Here is a 17,279-nt window from a genome sequence, read left to right on the forward strand (position 1 = left end):
AAAACTTTTTTATTAGGAGTGTATAACATTCTGTCCTTTCTGTTACACCTGAGGTTAAAGACCATGTCCTGTGAAAACTATTCTTTTGGTGTTTTTTGGGGGGTGTGAGGTGCTACAAGCTAACAGGAAAGGGTGTTAACAGATGGGTGATGGGAAGTTACCCAAGAGTCCCACCAACAATTCAGTAAAGAATTTTGAATGTAGTACTGACGCTCTGCAGAAGCTGTCGTAGAAAATGTCAGATTTTCTTAAACTTAGGCTAAAGCAGCATAATGATAATTAAAATACCTCTGTGAATGCTTTTAAAATAGATCAAATGATGATCGCAGTTGGGACTTTTTAGGCGTACAGAATTACTAAACCTAATATAATATTTAACTGCATCAACAGCCACCCATGGGAGACGGTTACCAAGGCTGCCATGCAGAAATACCCCAACCCCATGAACCCCAGTGTGTTTGGTGTGGATGTTCTGGACAGACAGGTGGACCCTGATGGACGTCTACACAGCACTAGACTGCTCAGTACAGAGTGGGGTCTCCCTGCTATAGCCAAATCTGTAAGTTTAACTACAAGAAAAGACTTAAAGTTGAGTTTATTTGGTCTATTTAAAATGTGACTTTTTTTTTTCCCTGCAGATCATTGGGGTCACAAGAACGTGCACTTATGTTCAAGAACATTCAGTGGTGGACCCCAAGCAGAGGACTTTTGAGCTGCAATCAACCAACGTTAGTAGTTCTCTCAAATATTTCTACAAAACTTAAAAAATGTGTGTTATTTGGTCATATTTAATTCTGAATAAATATAACATTTTGCTGTATAAACAGTTTTTGGGCTACTATTGGAAGTCATTGCTTAGATTTTGAACAATATTGACACTTTTTTTTAAATCAAACATAAGGTGTCAAGCCAGGATATTAGTATTAAGCTCATTTATTTATTTAAGCAATTTTTCCTCTGTGCTCCTATTAAAAAAAAAATTGACCAATATGAATATGACTGAAAAAAAACTGATTTATTTTTCATTATCCTATTCAGATTTCTTTTACCAACCTGGTATCTGTAGATGAGAAACTGACTTATAAGCCCCACCCCCAAGATCCAGAGAAGTAAGTAAACTGAATGTTCTCTCCAACATTTAGATGTTGAGCATCTTTAATCAAACAAATAGATAAACATTCTGTCAACTTATAAGAGGCTCTTTGAAAAGAGGTGAAATATATTTCATGATAACAAATAAACTAGGTCAAGTTGAGTGTTGCTTGGTAGAATTTTCATGGATGATGGAGAAATAAACACGTTTGCTCAATCAGTAAATTGGAAAATGTTTAAAGATTAATATTAAAGCTCAGGAAATGAGTTTAACTTGGGTTTGTATGTTTCCTCAGGACTGTTCTGACCCAAGAAGCCCTCATTAGTGTTAAGGGCGTCAGTCTAAGCAACTACCTTGAGGGTCTCATGGCTAAAACCATATCTGTTAATGCCAGCAAGGTAAGTGTATATATATCTATAACTCATATTTTTAAAAAAAATGTAGTCACTGATGTCCATGACCTTTGTGTGTGCGTATCAGGGTCGGGAGGCGATGGAGTGGGTCATCAGACGGTTGAACACAGAGATCGAGGAGCTGGCAGCCACTGCTCGAGGTTCCATGCGCGCTCCCATGGCAGCAGCTGCTGCTGCAGACAAATGATGACAGCTTTCCTTCAGATGACTCCATCAATCAGTGGACTTCTCAGACGTTTTCCTCCTAAAGGGGACCTCCCATCTCCTCTGCCAGAACCGCCTGAAAACCAGCCCCCACACCCCCTCGCCTGGTCCTACTGATGTAGATGTTTTTTTAGTAATTATCCTTCCTCAGCAGCTTGCACCGGCGGCTCTTCAGCCCGTCCTTGTTGGTCAGTGACTTGGAGTTTTGTGTGGATGAAAGTGACATTGGACAGCACTTGAAGCTCACAGGATTCTTCTCTGTGATAAAACATGTTTTTTATTCACACTGTGCCTAGACATCATCTCATTCATGTCATCTTTTTTTTTTCTTCTTCCTCACCTTCTAATCTTTAATCATTTCAAGTCCTTTGAAGATCTGTTACGTAGAGCTAGAATGAAGTTGTTTTTAGGTGTCTCAAATCTGCAGCCCAGAGAGTTCGGTGCTCATTTCTCAGCTGGATTTGACATGGAAACAGTTTGAAGTGTACTCTTGTTTTGGAGCTTAGAACGGGATCCAACCGTTTGAGTGAAAGTGTATTGGTTTTCTGGCTGCAGTTTTCCTCGAAGAGCAGGAGTTGAGCTAACTTTGTCAAGATTTTAATCATTTCAAGAAAATAGAGGCAGATGCTGGTCCATGAGTATGGAGCTAAATCAAGGTCAAAATTATTTAACCCCCCCCCCCAAAAATATTGGTGTTTGGCCAAAAAAAAGTAAAATGTCCCAAACTTTTTGCAGTTCTAAAATAAATGTAAATATTTTCATCTACAAATGTTCTGTTTTTTTAGGTTTCAGAACTCGAAATGTTAATTTTAAAACTTTTTTTTTTCAGTTTCAAATCTTTTTCCCACTTTCAACTCTTTTTTTTTGTCTGTTTTTAAATCTAAAATTTTGGTTTCCAAACTTTTGGCCCCGTTTGTGGCGCATTGGGGCGGGGCTAACACAAAGGACCAATCAGAATCAATGAGGGTGGTAACTTCACTAACTCTGAGATTTTGAATAATTACGGTCAGAAACTTCTGCAAGTTCTCAGTCAGTGAATGCACTGGACTGAAACTGAAATCTTGAGTTTTGAAACCTAAAAAGTGGGACATTTAAAGCTAAAAACAATTAAGTTTATGTTAGAAAAGTTTCAGACATTTTAATTTTTTTGGGCCAGACACCAATAATTTTTTCAATTTTTTGAATTGGGTTTCAAATAATATTGGCCCCAATTTAGCTCCATACATCAGCTCCAGCTTCTAGCTTTTGCAAAGGACCTCCTTTTAAATTTTTTTCACATTTTGTTTACAGTGTTAATGTAGTGTACTAAATTGTTACAGTTGAAGTACTTGAATGTCTAACTTATTTTACGCACATGTATTTAAGTTGCAGAAAGTTCTTGAAGGGCACAAGCATGTTGTAAAGAAGAAAAGTGTGCACTTAGAAACATGTTGGGTCTTCACTGCTTTATGTGCAGTGTCTTTGTGCCAACGTGAGATGTAAATCTACTAAAGTCTTCACTAGTCCGGTCTATATATGTAGTTTCATCTTCCTGTATGTCGATGATGTTCTGTTTTACGTGAAAGGTGTTCAAGTCGTTCAGAAGGTGTCTTTGTGTTGTCGTCCGTCTCGGAGCACTCTCAGGTTTTACACAGCTGCCCATAGTTTGATCTCCGGATTCAAAAACCAAATTTGGAGGATGTAAGGTCTTTACATTCACTTGTGGTGTGATCATTTAAAAACATTTTTTTTATTCTACACCGTTGAAGAGCTCGACACTATCGCGAGTCTTCCCCAGCCCTTTTTGGAAAAACTGTCACCCGGCTTGGATTGATTATCCAGATCTGAATCATCCAGTCAAACATCCGCTGTGGTCCAGTGGGACGTTTCTCCGTTGAGCTTTTTAACAACTGTGGCTGTAAATATATTTATATCTTGATGGTGGTGCATTCCAAGAATGTGAACAAAAACTGAATGGACACTGCAATGTTTCAAAATAAAGAGATGTCATTGTTTCAAGAATGATGTGAACTCCTCCCACATTCATATTTTGTAGAAATAAACCAAACAAAGAACTTAAATTTGTTTTTATTTCATTGGTGGAAAAAAATGGGGATTTAACCCTTTAACACCAGAACTAAAGCCTTTATGTTCTTCGATTTCTAGTATTTTTTTAATTGTTAATACAAACTCTTTAGCATAATTACAGTGGAATTACAGTGATTATGTTCACGGTTGAAAAGTATCAGTTTGTTATTTTGTATTCATGTGTGTGGAATCAAAAATTAGGCTAAGAAAATCATATTTCTACTGCTGATCAGACATGAAAGTTATAGTTACAAATCAAAATAATTCTATTTCATAAGACGGCATCAATCCATCTTTCAGGCCAAGGATGCTCTTTGATTTTAAACCTTAGTGCTTAGCAACAACAGATGAGGCTTCACAGTACGTCCAGGACTTGAGCGTCTGAAGAAATAGTGATGAATCCCTGTTTTCCAATAAAGACAGTAGTTAGAAGCAAAATAATATGAAACTCACAGAAATATGAATATTGATAAACACCGACCTCCTCCACTGTCAGGACGGAATTTACAGGCGTGACGTGTTTCATTCTAGGTAGCATCATACCCTCCGCCAGTTTTTCTAAAAACGTCACCAGAGGTAATTTTTTTTAATAAGAAAACAACATTTAAACATTGAAACAGATATAATTGAAAGATTAAAGCCAACACTCACTATTCACTTGGGGTAAACCAAACAGCTCTATCCCATTTTTACACATTTTTTCCAAATTGTCAGTCTGAAAGGACAAACTTTCAGTTAACTATGATCATCAGACTGCAGTACAAGTTACTTTTCCTTCATTTACCTTGAAAGGTCCTACTTCGGTTGATGCCAGAGTCAGTGTGAAGCTGAAAGAGAGTCGTGTTGTTAATTTAACGAACACTCTGAGAATATTTCCAAATATCTGAATGCTCACTTGTTCAGCATCACAGAACCCTTCATTCTTCCATCAGCAATCCACATTTTACCACCTAACATTACAACCTGGGGAAAAAATATATATATATATATGATTTATTGAACAAAAAGGTGATTTATCAATAAAGTATCAAATAATTGAAGCAATAAATTAATTTTATGATTGTATCAGTTGAAAACTATTAATCATAACTTGTGGCTCTTTGGCTTTAATGAAAAATGGTAACGACTGAATAAATAAGATTAGTTATTTATGTTTTATTATTTCTTTTTAGATTTTTAACATGTCAAGCATATAAGCAAAAAAATACTGACATAAATTCTGTAGAAATGTTCTTTACTTTGTATTTTTCATCATAGTAGTCAAATATTTTTGGAAGATTACACTAAAGTGGTTAAATTTTGAACAAATGTGATTTAAAATGCTTGAAAAACAATCAGGGTTGTGTGTTTTTCATAAACAGCTACATTTTTTTAAGTTTTTTTTTTTAAGTAAATAGATTCTACTAAAAATGTTTATTTTTTAGGATTAAAAGGAAAAAAGGTGCACCAAAATCCTAATGATAAAAAACATTATTTTTGATTGTCTTGTATTTTTGATTTAAGAAAAACTGCTGCAGCAGGAGTTTTTTGACACAGAGTGGGTTTTATTTTGAAAGGAACTAGTGTGTGCTGTAGTCAGAAGTTAAAGACGTTACAAAAGTAATAAAAATTGAAACATATAGACACTCTTATAATCCAATTATTGTAATATTCAAGAACTATATTTTTCAATAAATGCTTGATTGCCAAAAAAGCTTAAATATTATGCTTTTTAAATGATAAAATGGGACTTTGTGGCTCTTGTTGGGTTCTGGTCTCTAAGAAACTAGACTAAATGGCTCTTTCAGTGTTAAAGGTTGCAGACTTCTGCTTTAGGCTGAAGAAACCTGACAGAAATACAATCAGAACAAAGTACTCACAGCTTTGAGTGTGAACAGTGGGACGTTGGAACCATTGGATTCAATAGCAGCGGCCTTCACTGCAGCTTGAACAGTCAGATTAACAAACCCAGATTGAACTGAAAACATGGGAGCTTCTGTAGCGTAAACATTCAGGTTCATCAGCAGGCCTGGAAGCAGTTTGGGAAGCTGAGAAGAAAACACAGATTCTATAAGAATTTACTTAAAAACATAAAAATAAAAATCTAAAACATCTAAAAAAATCTAAAAACATTTACTATCAAACACATAGAGAAAAATGTGGTGCCTAATGAACCATAACAAGGTAAATATAAGGTTGAAGAACATAAAACTATTCTCAATGATGATTGGGTAACCTTAAATAAATACAATTTTTGAGTTTTTGGATTCTTACAGTAAAAAATGAACAGATTTTTATTTCCATCTTTTTCATGGTGACAGATCAAACTCAACTAGAATTTCAGAATAAGCCTGTTACCTCTCAATGATTTATTCCCTTTTTTCATTTTTTGTGTGTCCTTTAATATTAACTACAAGTATTTTTATATTCACAATTCAAATGTGTTTATATGTTGTTCAGACATGGAAAAAATATCAAAACTCACTTGTGAAACATCTTTTACAATATCAACTTTATAAAAAAAGTTAAAGAAAATTTGTAATAATATTGCAAGTATGAGTTCCTTGTTTCTGGTTTTTGTTCTTCTGGCTGTTTCATGTGTGATTCAGTTCAGTTTTTCTCCTGTGCTTCCTCCACGTTCACATCAGGTCTGAGTTTTGTTTTGCTTTTTGTTTGGCGACTATTCAGATTCAAGACTTTATTTTGGAGGTTTTCTTTTCTTAATTCACGTATCTTAATTTTTCCTGATGTCAGTCATGTTGTTTTGCTGCATATGCAGCCTTTCTTTTGCATTTTGTACTGTGTTACTGACATAAATAAGTGAATGAATGAATGAAATGGTTTATTTCAAGCAATCAGGAATAATACATGAAAAAAAAAATAACCTAACATTGAATCATAAGAAGATCACTTGAAAGGGAGTGGGGGGAAGTGAATTTATATAATCCCACCCCGGCTCGACTATACTATTTTCTCTACACGAATTATCTGTATCCGGTTCAGGACTTAATATCAAATATTTATACACTACAATAATAAATTCAGGTTGTGACCTGGAACCGGAAGTTATTCCATACCATAATATAAGTAAATAAAATACTACAGATGGTCAAAATGAAATCTTTATGTTTTTTACTTTTGTAAAAATGAACACAGCCAAAGATTTTGGTCACATTTTTTTACCCACTTTCCAAACAACTTTTCAAAATGGAGCAAAGCAGAAATACAAAAGATATATATTATTCCTGGAGTTGAATTCTCCTAAAAGAAACTGTGTCAGACCTGGGGAACGTAGGGTCCCATTGAGCTGGTATTCAGATGGAAGGGGAAAAGTTTAGGAATCTGAAAGAAGAAAACATCTGTCAACAGTGTTTATAACCGAAGCAGTGTGTCTAAATGCAAAAAAAAAAAAAAATGTGCTCAATTTAAGTTAATTAAAATTCACAACTTGATTTATGCGCGAACATACAGTTGCGGTTGCAAATCTACTCAGCTGCGGTTGTGAATATTAATGACCTTAAATTGAGCCCATACCCTTCATCTTGTGCATGCATGTCTCTTCATAACAGCACTTACCATGCTGTCAGTGATGAGAATCTGAAGTTTTTTGGCCGAAAAGTATCCATAAGCAGCAGAGTTCAGAGAGAATTCCGACACACCAGCTGACAGCATGTAACCGGGGAGGTCAGGCATTGTGAAGGGTTTGGACTGAAATGGAGGCTCTGCGTGAGTCTGGATACTGTAGAACTCCCCCTTTTGATAAACAGGGATGAAGGATCAGTTCAAGAACAGATAGTCTCTCATAAACATTCAAAACTAGCATTCTAATGAAGCATTGTCTATACAGAAGTGGGCATTTGTGGTAATGACTGATTCCAGAAGTGAATTTTCATGGCAGCTTTCATTTCCATAGAAGCAGTAGAACCTAGTTACCATTTCTGCTTCTGCAAATTATGTTTTTACAGTAAACCAACACTGTGCAAAGTGTTACCTTTAAACCCAAGTTCAAATTTGACGGGCTGAAAACAGGCAAGCGCGTGAGGGGAAGTTCAAGAGACAGGACCTGGTTGACAGCGTAGGAAACTAAATGAGAAAAAATAAACCAAACAAGTTAATTCTGCACATTGAATGATGTTATTTTAATATAAATATATATTTATAATATATTCAATATATTGTTAATACTATTAAAAACTGTGATTTTGAGGAGGATTTCTGTGCACATTATTGCAGTACCATTCATGGCCTGTAGGCGGCTCTCCAACTCCTCAACAGATTTCTGCACAGCAGGGCAGATCTGGAAGAAGAAAATGCAATAAGCTGTAATATTTAAAGCCTAAACAGTAAGGAGTATGTTTGAGATTGAAAAACGAAAAATCAACACTTACATTACTTTTTATTTCGTCAATGATATGACCCTTTATATAATTCATAAAGGGGTTGATTATCCAACTATATATAAAAAAAAACCCTCAATTATAAAAAATTAAAATGTGTATAGGTAAAGTTGTGGTTTCTCTTTTCCACAATACCTGGATCCTCCATATAACTGTATATTCACATCTTGAACCTCGCCATCACAGCTGACGCTGTTGACGGACAGGTGCCCGTCAGCATTTCTCCCCAGCGACACCACAGAGGTCACATCCACACCTAATATAGCCATGTCAAAGGATCCACCGTCATGTCTGGAATTACATAGAACCATCCCCATCAAGAACTTCAAATGACAAATGCAAGCATGTAACTGAAAAACGTCATGATGGAACTGAAAAAGGCTTCTCTTGCAAAGTACATAATATATCTGAACATGTGTGGGAGCTTGTGTCCATGTTTATAGGATAAAGAGAGAACTGAGGGACACTCACATGATGTGATACTTAATTGCCCAACCACCAGTGAGAGCTGCATTGAGACCTGTGATGGTTGTCTTGAACCCTGAGAAAGTCTCAGAGAACTCGACATTTGGCTCTGGAAAGTCACACTTTGTTATTTTGAGGCTGTGGATCATAATAGACAGAGAAAACAGTATTATTTATATTATAGGTAACATGGTTCAGATATGTGAAGAAATATGCTGCTTTTCCTTTTAAACACAATTGTAAATTTAAAAAATAAAGTTCCATTCAAATCATCGTTTAATCTATTTTGAAAACGTTCCCATTATATAATTATTATTGTGCCGTTTTTTTGAGAAAATCAAAAAACATGTTTTCTATGACAAAGTTTCTGCAAAATGGTAAGTTTTCATGCGGTGGACAGTGACCACTGGCATGGAACATCCCCGCTCCCCTTCCCCTCACCAGTGCTGAGAGCTCTCTGTTTATGAGGGTCTGCCCAGTGTAATTTCTACATAACAAATCTGCTCTTTTTCAAACTGTATTTTTTGTCCGCTTCTGATTTACAACAATTTGAACAAATATATACTCAGAAATGCAATTTTAAGCTTCATATTCTTCACAAATGCCCTCCATTATCAGAAAAACTCCACACAGAAAAATGTTAAAAAACATCAAAAACACAATTGTCTTTAAAGACCATCTCCAGTGAAAACTGTGTTTTTGGTGTCTTTATTGTGTTCCTGTAGTATTTTTCACATAATAGAAAACATATTACATAAGAATTACTTCAAAAATGCAATTAATGACTGTTATTTAATTACTGTTTTGGTATAAAATAAATATATTTATAAATTATTTAATGTTTTCATTATTCTCAACTGTTTTGATGTTTATATACTGTAAGTTATTTTCAGTAACAATGTGTACATGGTTGTAGATGTACCTTTTGCTTTTTTCTGAATGTATGCATGTAACTGGAGCAGAAAAGTAAGTTTTTATTCATTCTGGTGCCCCTGCACAAGATGTCTTGTACTGTTTTAATGTTTGCTTTTTGTGGAAATTAAATAAAATAGAAAAAAACGTATATGAGAAAAATTAAGCGTAAAACTGGGTTCCTCTTTATTCAAATCTCTTGGAAACAGGAACAGAAACAAATTTTGTTTGTAAAAACATGTATAGAAACACAGTCAGAAGACCCAATGCTCCCTGATCCACTCTATTCTGATGCATCCACTTGTAGACGACTAGATCTGTGAACGTCTTTGTTTTTCTTGTCTGAACTGGCATTTAGTTCAAAACTACCCAGCTGGATAGCTCCAATATTGCTCACCATTTTTGAGAGTGTTAAAATCTGGATTTTAGTGGAGGCTTACTTCCCCATTAAAAGCCCCGCCCTCGGTTCATGGATGAATTTCTATAGCTGCTCTGCAGAAACTATGTCTTAGGTTTTTTAAAAAGGTATAGTCATAATTCAAAGACCACTGGGAACGCTTTTACACTAGATTGGAGAGGGACTTTAAAAATATATTGTTTGACTTGAAGTCTATAAGTCAATAACTTCCTGTTCAGAAAAATGTTTAATTTAATATTATTTAATCAAATTCAATGTGGGAATTCTCAGTTAGTTTAAAATCAAATTAAGTTAAGAATATTTTCTTTTTTTCAACAATATAGAACACAGTCCTACCCGCTCAGTGTATATTGGATGGTGCCAATCAGAGTATTGAAGTTGCCCTGGATGTCGGGCAGGGTCACATGCTCCAGCATGTCTTGTATCCATCCGGCCCCCACGTGTTTTCCTGAGAAAAAAGCATCACAAATAAAAAATGTCACTGACATTTGTGTTTGAGAAGCTTCTATTTGTGTTCTTGCAAAACTGTTGGCAGCACACACACCTGTGTGACTTCTGCTTACCGTACTGAAGACCTTTGTTGGTGAGGAGGACTTGGATGGCAGGATTCTGTCCACACGTGTAAGGTAGGAGCATCAACGCAACTATCACCAGCTGAAGCATCCTGTTGGGTTAACACTGAAATACCTGAAAGTCCTGGTGAAATGATCAAGCCGGTCTGCTCTACATGGGGCCACTCGTCTCTCTGTTGTGTTGCTTCCTGACTGCAGCTCTAAGAAGTGAAACTTAGTGACACGTGACCCATACAATGGACGAGACAGCTGAGCCTTTCTGTGGCTTTGTGTGGGAGGAAGTGAGCAAATATTTGAAACTCTGATCTGTGTCGTTTAATCAAATTGTCTAAAAACGACCCACTTACGCCTAAATTCATAATATTTGAGGGGATGGAAGTCATTTTCAGAATCATATACTACAAAATTTTCTTCGAAGACATAACTTATAAACATCCTCATTCTGAGAGTAAGGACTTGAGCGCTAAATTAGTTTTATAGGGAAGTGAAACCTTTAAAAAAAAATCAAGTTTTTTTTTTTTTATTTAACCTTTGGTAACCCCTTCACACAATAAGTCACTCATACCATTTGTGACTCTTTAAGGAAATGTCTGTGAAATATATACATAACTGGACATAAAGTGAGGCAAGAAGGGGTTAAAAATAATCATATTTAAGCACAATAGGTATAGTGTGATGGAGAAGAACAATTGACTGTCTTAACACTTCCTCTGTTGAAAGTTGGAGCTTAATTAACCTTTTAAAGGTGGAAGTTTAACAGTAAGAGTGTCACCTCCCATCCACTGACTGAGCAAATAAAGATTAGACTCACCAGCCATAAAATATTCAATTTATTTATCTCTTGTTTCAACAAATACTCTTTTTTGTCTCACACAGCTTGTTTGGTTCCATTAAATCACAATGAACAAATTCAGCAGGAAGAGACGGTTTCAGGTAACACATAGGACCCACTTATTTGCACTTGATTCACATCATTCAAAAACACGAGAAACGTGGAATATAATTGTCCAAAAAAATGAAAAAATAAACACCAGAAAACAATAATAATTAAAAAAAAAAATCAGTTCAAACACAGAGGTTATTTATGGGTCACTGAGCACCATGTGGTCCAAAGGGTGTCTTCTTTCAAGGATCAATGATAGTCCATTAAACCGACAATAACATATTAACTCCATTGTTTATCACATATTTCATTCCCCAGATAGAAACACATACACACTCACAGTAAATTCCACACTGGCACTGCATGAACACTGACATCTGGATTGTAATGCTTGAATATTCTAGAGATCTGAGAGATTTTTCTTACAAAACACTTTTTTTTTCTTCAAATGAGCCAACTACTTTACACTAAGACTGTAGAGTTTATTATTGCACATTATCACGAAGGCAAAATAATAGATGTACATTTCACAAAAAAAATCCTCCTCTTATGTAAAGTGATCAATTGTAGCCTTAAGGGGGACTGATTGTTCTAGCTCAGTCATGGATATTGTACCTGTAAGCCTCTATGAGGCCTTCAATGGAGTGGATGAAGCCGGAAATGGCGCAGATGCCCCCAATGACAAAAATGGAAACATCAAAGAAGACGTGGTGCCAGAGGAGGTTTCTCCACTGGAGCTTCAGGTGAAAGAGGCTCGGCAGGAGGAAGCACAGGCCTGCGCCGGTCAAGCTCCCCGTCAAACCCATGAGGAGGGCAAAATGGGGGACAAAGACAGCCATCAGGAGGGTAAAAACAACCAAGGCAACTCGGAGGCCCAGACCCCACGTTTTCAGCTGCCCAGTGGGGCTGTAGCAGTCAGGAAAGAGGGCTCTCCCCCCATCCTGGAACAAGGACTTCTCCAGGACTTCAACTGCAGCAAAGAACGGCAGGGGGTAGGACAGCAGCGCCTTGGCCACAAGGAAGAGATTCACCACAGCACGGATGGTTGAAGGCAGGTTATCTGTGATCACCTCTTTGGTGGTATCTGCCCACGTCAAGTAGGCCACCAAGGCGAAGAGGCCCTTGAGGACGCAGGCTGCAATGTGAGTCCAGTCCATCATGCAGTGGAACTCGCTGGGCTTCTGCATGTTCCCCTCCAGGGAGGGCAGGAAGATCTGGGATGTGTAGCTGAACACGATGATGCCGATGGAGATGGGGAATTTCTTCACGTCGATGTAGAACTTGACCTTCTCCCAGGCCCACTCGCGCGCCCTGGAGAGGCAGTAGGCGATCACGAGGATGTTGATGATGAAGTGCGCCACCGTGCAGAGGAAGCTGAACTTGGACACGGCCTTGAGGTTCTTCAGGAACGCGCAGGGCAGGAGTGCGGCCGTGGCCACCACGGACCAGGCCTTCTGCGAGACGGGGAAGCCCGGGAAGCTGTTGTACATCAGGTTCCCGCTCACCACCACGTACAGGATGCAGGTCATGATCAGCTCGATGATCTGCGCCACGTTCACCACGTGGCCCCCCAGAGCCGGGAAGCGGGGCGCGCAGCAGGCGTTGGCGATGTCCACGTAGGAATCCCTGACGCGCACCTTCAGCCCGTCCTCGTTGTCCTCGTACAGACACGCGATGAGGATTTTGCCGGTGTAGCAGCACACCACAGCCGCAAAGATAATGAGGAAGAGGCCGAGGTATCCACCGTGGAGGATGGCGTACGGCAGGCCGAGGACGAACATGCCCTGCGGACAGAGAAGCGCAGCGGAGTGGTGAAGGATGAGGCCCACATCGCAGTGACAGGCCTATCAGCCCCGCGCGCACGGGCACGCTCACACAGCTCCACTAAAAAAAACCCTCCAATTATATTAGTGCACAGCAAAAATAAAAAATATATGAAACATCTATAAAACACATTTTTTATTTACATTTTTATGATTATTTTTAGCCTTTTTTCCAATAAAAATCCCTCTCATGTTAGATTAATAAAGGAAAAGCAATTAAAAAACGAATTATTTAATTCATTTGTGTTAGCTGGATACAGGGATTAAGCCGTTTATAAGTCTATCAGGCTCAAACAGGCCCCTATCTGCCCGCCTGCAGCTTCACTGATAAAAAGATTTGAATAAATAAAATTTAAAATTCCGCTTCAGCTGGAAATAGAACTAAATGGTAAATTAAAGATTGCACATGTGGATTTAACAAAATTAATATGCAAAAACATATTTAATTATCTTTAGACCTGAGAATTTATCTAATTATATATGTGGATTGATTTTATTAAAACATGTCAAAAGTAAAGCAGAAAAATCTTCAAGGTGACTTTTATACATGATATATGTTACCTGAATGGCGTTGGTGACGTTCCAACCAGCTTCCCATGAGGTTATTTTTGGCTTGTCCTCGTCCAAAGACCCCCCAGATTTCAGGGTGGAGGACCTTGGGCCGGTGCCATCTCTCTGGTAGTGGCTGTCCCCCTCCAGCTCCCCCTCTCCATCCATGCCTCCTCCTCCCTCCTCGTCTCCCTGGAGGACATCCATCTGCATCCCTTGCCTGTAGTCATAATCCAGGTCGTCGCACTCCGCGAAGCCCAGACCCTCCTCGTCCGTGGCCGCTTGGAAGCCCAGTCGGGCGAACACCCCGCTGACCTTGGCTTGAGATTTGTGGGACACTGTGTGGGCCGCGTTGGTCAGTTTGTTAGTGAGCTTGTGTCTTATTAAATGAGCCATTTTTGTAATCCTTTAGAAATCCGTATTTCTCTTAAAAAAGAGGAGATATGGAGTAAAAAACGCGTGCGTAAAGATGACTTCGTGCTGCTACATTGAAATCATGCCTGTTGCCTCTTCTGATGTAAGCAGCTCCTGCACATCCAAACCTTTGGAAAATCCTTAGCCACTTCCCTTAGCTTGCTCATCCATATTCCTCCTTCAAAAACGGTCAGTGGATTAACAAAAAATGCCAAAAAGCAACGAAAGAAAAAAATGAATAGTTTTTTTTTAGCTTTTCCTCCTCATTTTCCTCGTGAGTTTGGGGTCCAGCTGGTGACAGGCGCGTGAGCGCAGGAATCTCTGCAGCAAGAGAGAAAGAAGAGGGAGTGAGAGAGTGTCCGAATGCCGCGGCCGTCACGCCCCGCACGCGCGCACGGATGAAGTGTCACGGAGAAGGAGCGTTACTGCCTGCATGCATGCGTGGCAGAGAATTCACACAGACAAAAAAAACAAAAAAAAAACGTCCAGACCTTCAGAAGGAAGGCGGTTGCGCAGGATTTCCCGGCATCACGCATGAATGAAATGACCAAACATTTCACCTGTTCCACGCACCAGTCCCGCGTGAATGAACCAACAGGCGCCCAGAATAAATGAACGTGAATTCACGAGGCCTCCTTTATCAGATAAACGAATTTCTAACATGGAGAGATGCTCAAATCTGCATAAAAATGGCTTATATAAGAATTGCATTTGGTTGTAAAATATTTTTGATAAATACATATATCTACACATCCTTATAACTATAGGATAATAAGCAAAATATGTCCTTTTGTGAGATTTTGCGCAGCGGTTGCGCATCCAACCCACGCATTTTTTTTTTTTTTTGCATGAGCCTGTTTTTGAATGTGATTTAGAATGTTAATGTTATTTAAATTACTCTTTTGGTAAATGTAAAGAAAAAAGCACATCATTTTTTCCTTTTCTTAAATTTAGTTGCACAATTCTGCTAAAAAATGCTTTTCTCCCCCTAAATCACTCATTTTTATAACTGGTCTGTTTGACAGATATCTTCCAACTGACATTTATACTCCAAGGACATTCATTTTCAGCAATTAATGCAACTCGTTGCAGAAATGAAGAGCGTTCTGCAGCTTGTCAGCACCAAGGACAGCTCTCGAACCGCAAAAGTGGAGAAAACACGGTTATCTAGTAATTTATTATCAATATTTTTTGCATGTTTTCAAAAACATTTCTTGCATTTTGTAATTACAAACAATACAGAATGTGTTAAAATGAAAATAGAGGAGGAATCCTTTCCATTCCACCTTAACTCTAATCCTTCATATAGGAAGCTCTGCGTCTTTGCCTCCATAATCTGCTGTGACACGGCTGTGCAAAACTGTCAGCAAATTCTCTGCAGTCAGTTTGGAAAAAAAACAGCCCACAGTGACAAGGAGGCTCAAAAATACGAACATTTTCTCACCCACTTTCAAAGGAAAATGGTTTTTAAACAAAATGATTCGGATAGAATTTTTCTTCTAAAATGATTTGGTTTGCACTGAAAATTTATATTTAATGTCATAATATATTAAAATCCCAAATCCTATTTTTTTAAGAGGGTCTAAATTTAGAAATCCGCCAGAGGACAGAGAAAATTCCGCAGACTTTCATGCTTGGCTGCGCTGCTTTGGCAGCTGCTATTTGCGTTCAGGCCAACTCAATGTTTGTTAGTCAGCGTGCGTCACCCGCGTCTGAGGATGCGTGCGCGTGTGCGTGCGTGTGTGCGGGTGCGCAGGACGGCGAGGAACCAGGGGGGGAGATCCTGAGGCAAGTTCTCCCTCCCCCAGCACGTGCACGGTCCCCGGGCTATAACACTGGGACAGAGGAAATGTCACGCGCGCACGCGCAAACAAATGCAAGCACGCAAAATATACACTGCCCCTCCCCTCCAAAAAAATCTGCAGTCACGAGGAAGACATCCTTTACAATAAATGAAATTTTCTTAATAATAATAAAAAAAAACATTTAACTTGTTAAAACTAACACATTTACAATTAAAAAATATCAATAAAAAGCTGGATATCTCCTTTAAAGGATAAGCTCACTTCTTTTAGGTTTCCAATCAGCCTTTTCTCTCAGATAATGGTTTTCTGGGGCTTTTTTAGCGGCCCCAGCACAAAGAGAAGGATTAATTTAGCTCCATGTGTGAGACAGCAAGAGAGAAGCACTCTGGAACGGGGGAGCTTGTACAAACGGTTTAGTGTGAGGCAGTTCTTCCAGCGTTTTTCTTTTTGTGTGCACGTGTGTGAGTGTGTGTGCGTGTGTGGGGGTGTCACTGAAATACGGGGAGGCTTACAGCCCGGTCTAACCGCCATGCAGTGCTGACTGGGAGCATAATCTCTGATAGTTGCCATGGTCACAGTAATTGGACGGGGTGTGTGCACGCAGAGATTTGGGCGGGGGGGATTTTCACATCAGGTAGTTCTCTCTCTTTCTTCAGCTTTTTGATGTCTTGAAGCTAAAGTAGAATTTGAAATATCTTGCTTAAATTTAAAGCTTGCATTGTTGCACAGAACAATAAAAAAAGTGATGATTGTTTTAAACAAAATACAGATTTTAATGGGAAGAATAATTTTCATTATTTTGACCTAATATGTTCATAAGAAGTGGACCCTTATTAAAAATGATTTTTTGCTTTTATTAGTAATAATTAATTAATTGCACAAGGGATAGTGATCAGGCATCTCTCAAATGTTTTTTTAATTGCATAAATTAGGATCTATCAAAGTTGGAAGAACTAGAGCAAACAGAAGGTGAGGTAAATGAAACTTAATCTGAAAATGGACTGTTATTTCAAACACTCAAGATTAAAAAAAACTTTTTATCAGTTAGCATCTTACTTGCAGCAAGAAGTAAATAAACAATGGTTGCATTCAATCTGCACACAAGGTGCCTTTGAAAATGAGGATATTGTTTTGGACACACGCAAAGAATTTAGTTTCTTACAATAACTGCATCTCTGTGACCTTTGCAGATGAAGTCAGAGCTGAGGTTTGTTTTGAAGCTGCATCTAGGTGCAAACAAATGTCCGCTGAATAAAAACAGCTATATAGTGGCTAACAATTCCAT

General features: G+C 38.2%; 3 protein-coding genes across 3 annotated transcripts in view; 1 reads left to right on the forward strand and 2 right to left on the reverse strand.

Moving 5' to 3' along the window:
- The window catches only part of LOC112158812 (PRELI domain containing protein 3B), a 3,127-nt gene extending 1,131 nt beyond the window's left edge, over window positions 1-1,996 (forward strand). The window contains exons 2-6 of the mRNA XM_024292397.1: window positions 391-559; window positions 639-728; window positions 1,039-1,109; window positions 1,389-1,491; window positions 1,574-1,996. Coding sequence (XP_024148165.1) covers window positions 391-559; window positions 639-728; window positions 1,039-1,109; window positions 1,389-1,491; window positions 1,574-1,693 — 553 coding nt within the window. The 3' untranslated portion in view covers window positions 1,694-1,996. The remainder of the gene's footprint in view (window positions 1-390; window positions 560-638; window positions 729-1,038; window positions 1,110-1,388; window positions 1,492-1,573) is intronic.
- A 1,765-nt stretch (window positions 1,997-3,761) lies between these two features.
- Window positions 3,762-11,023, reverse strand: bpifcl (BPI fold containing family C, like). The gene is made up of 15 exons (XM_024292399.2): window positions 10,512-11,023; window positions 10,285-10,396; window positions 8,625-8,756; window positions 8,289-8,444; window positions 8,145-8,208; window positions 7,993-8,053; window positions 7,748-7,839; window positions 7,333-7,509; window positions 7,039-7,098; window positions 5,637-5,804; window positions 4,673-4,740; window positions 4,562-4,604; window positions 4,429-4,492; window positions 4,259-4,335; window positions 3,762-4,180 (listed from the first exon to the last, which is right to left on the reverse strand). Exons 1-15 carry the CDS (start codon window positions 10,609-10,611, stop codon window positions 4,133-4,135), a joined length of 1,422 nt encoding a protein of 473 aa, XP_024148167.1. The 5' UTR covers window positions 10,612-11,023; the 3' UTR covers window positions 3,762-4,132.
- Window positions 11,024-11,333: 310 nt separating this feature from the next.
- LOC112159853 (vesicular inhibitory amino acid transporter) lies at window positions 11,334-15,421 on the reverse strand. Its single transcript, XM_024294165.2, has 2 exons — window positions 13,788-15,421; window positions 11,334-13,187 (listed from the first exon to the last, which is right to left on the reverse strand). The coding sequence occupies exons 1-2, from the start codon at window positions 14,169-14,171 to the stop codon at window positions 12,000-12,002; spliced, it is 1,572 nt and encodes a 523-aa protein (XP_024149933.1). The 5' UTR covers window positions 14,172-15,421; the 3' UTR covers window positions 11,334-11,999.
- Between the last annotated feature and the right edge of the window lie 1,858 nt (window positions 15,422-17,279).

This window comes from Oryzias melastigma, linkage group LG7 (assembly GCF_002922805.2).
Source record: "Oryzias melastigma strain HK-1 linkage group LG7, ASM292280v2, whole genome shotgun sequence".
Classification (NCBI taxonomy): Eukaryota; Metazoa; Chordata; class Actinopteri; order Beloniformes; family Adrianichthyidae; genus Oryzias; species Oryzias melastigma.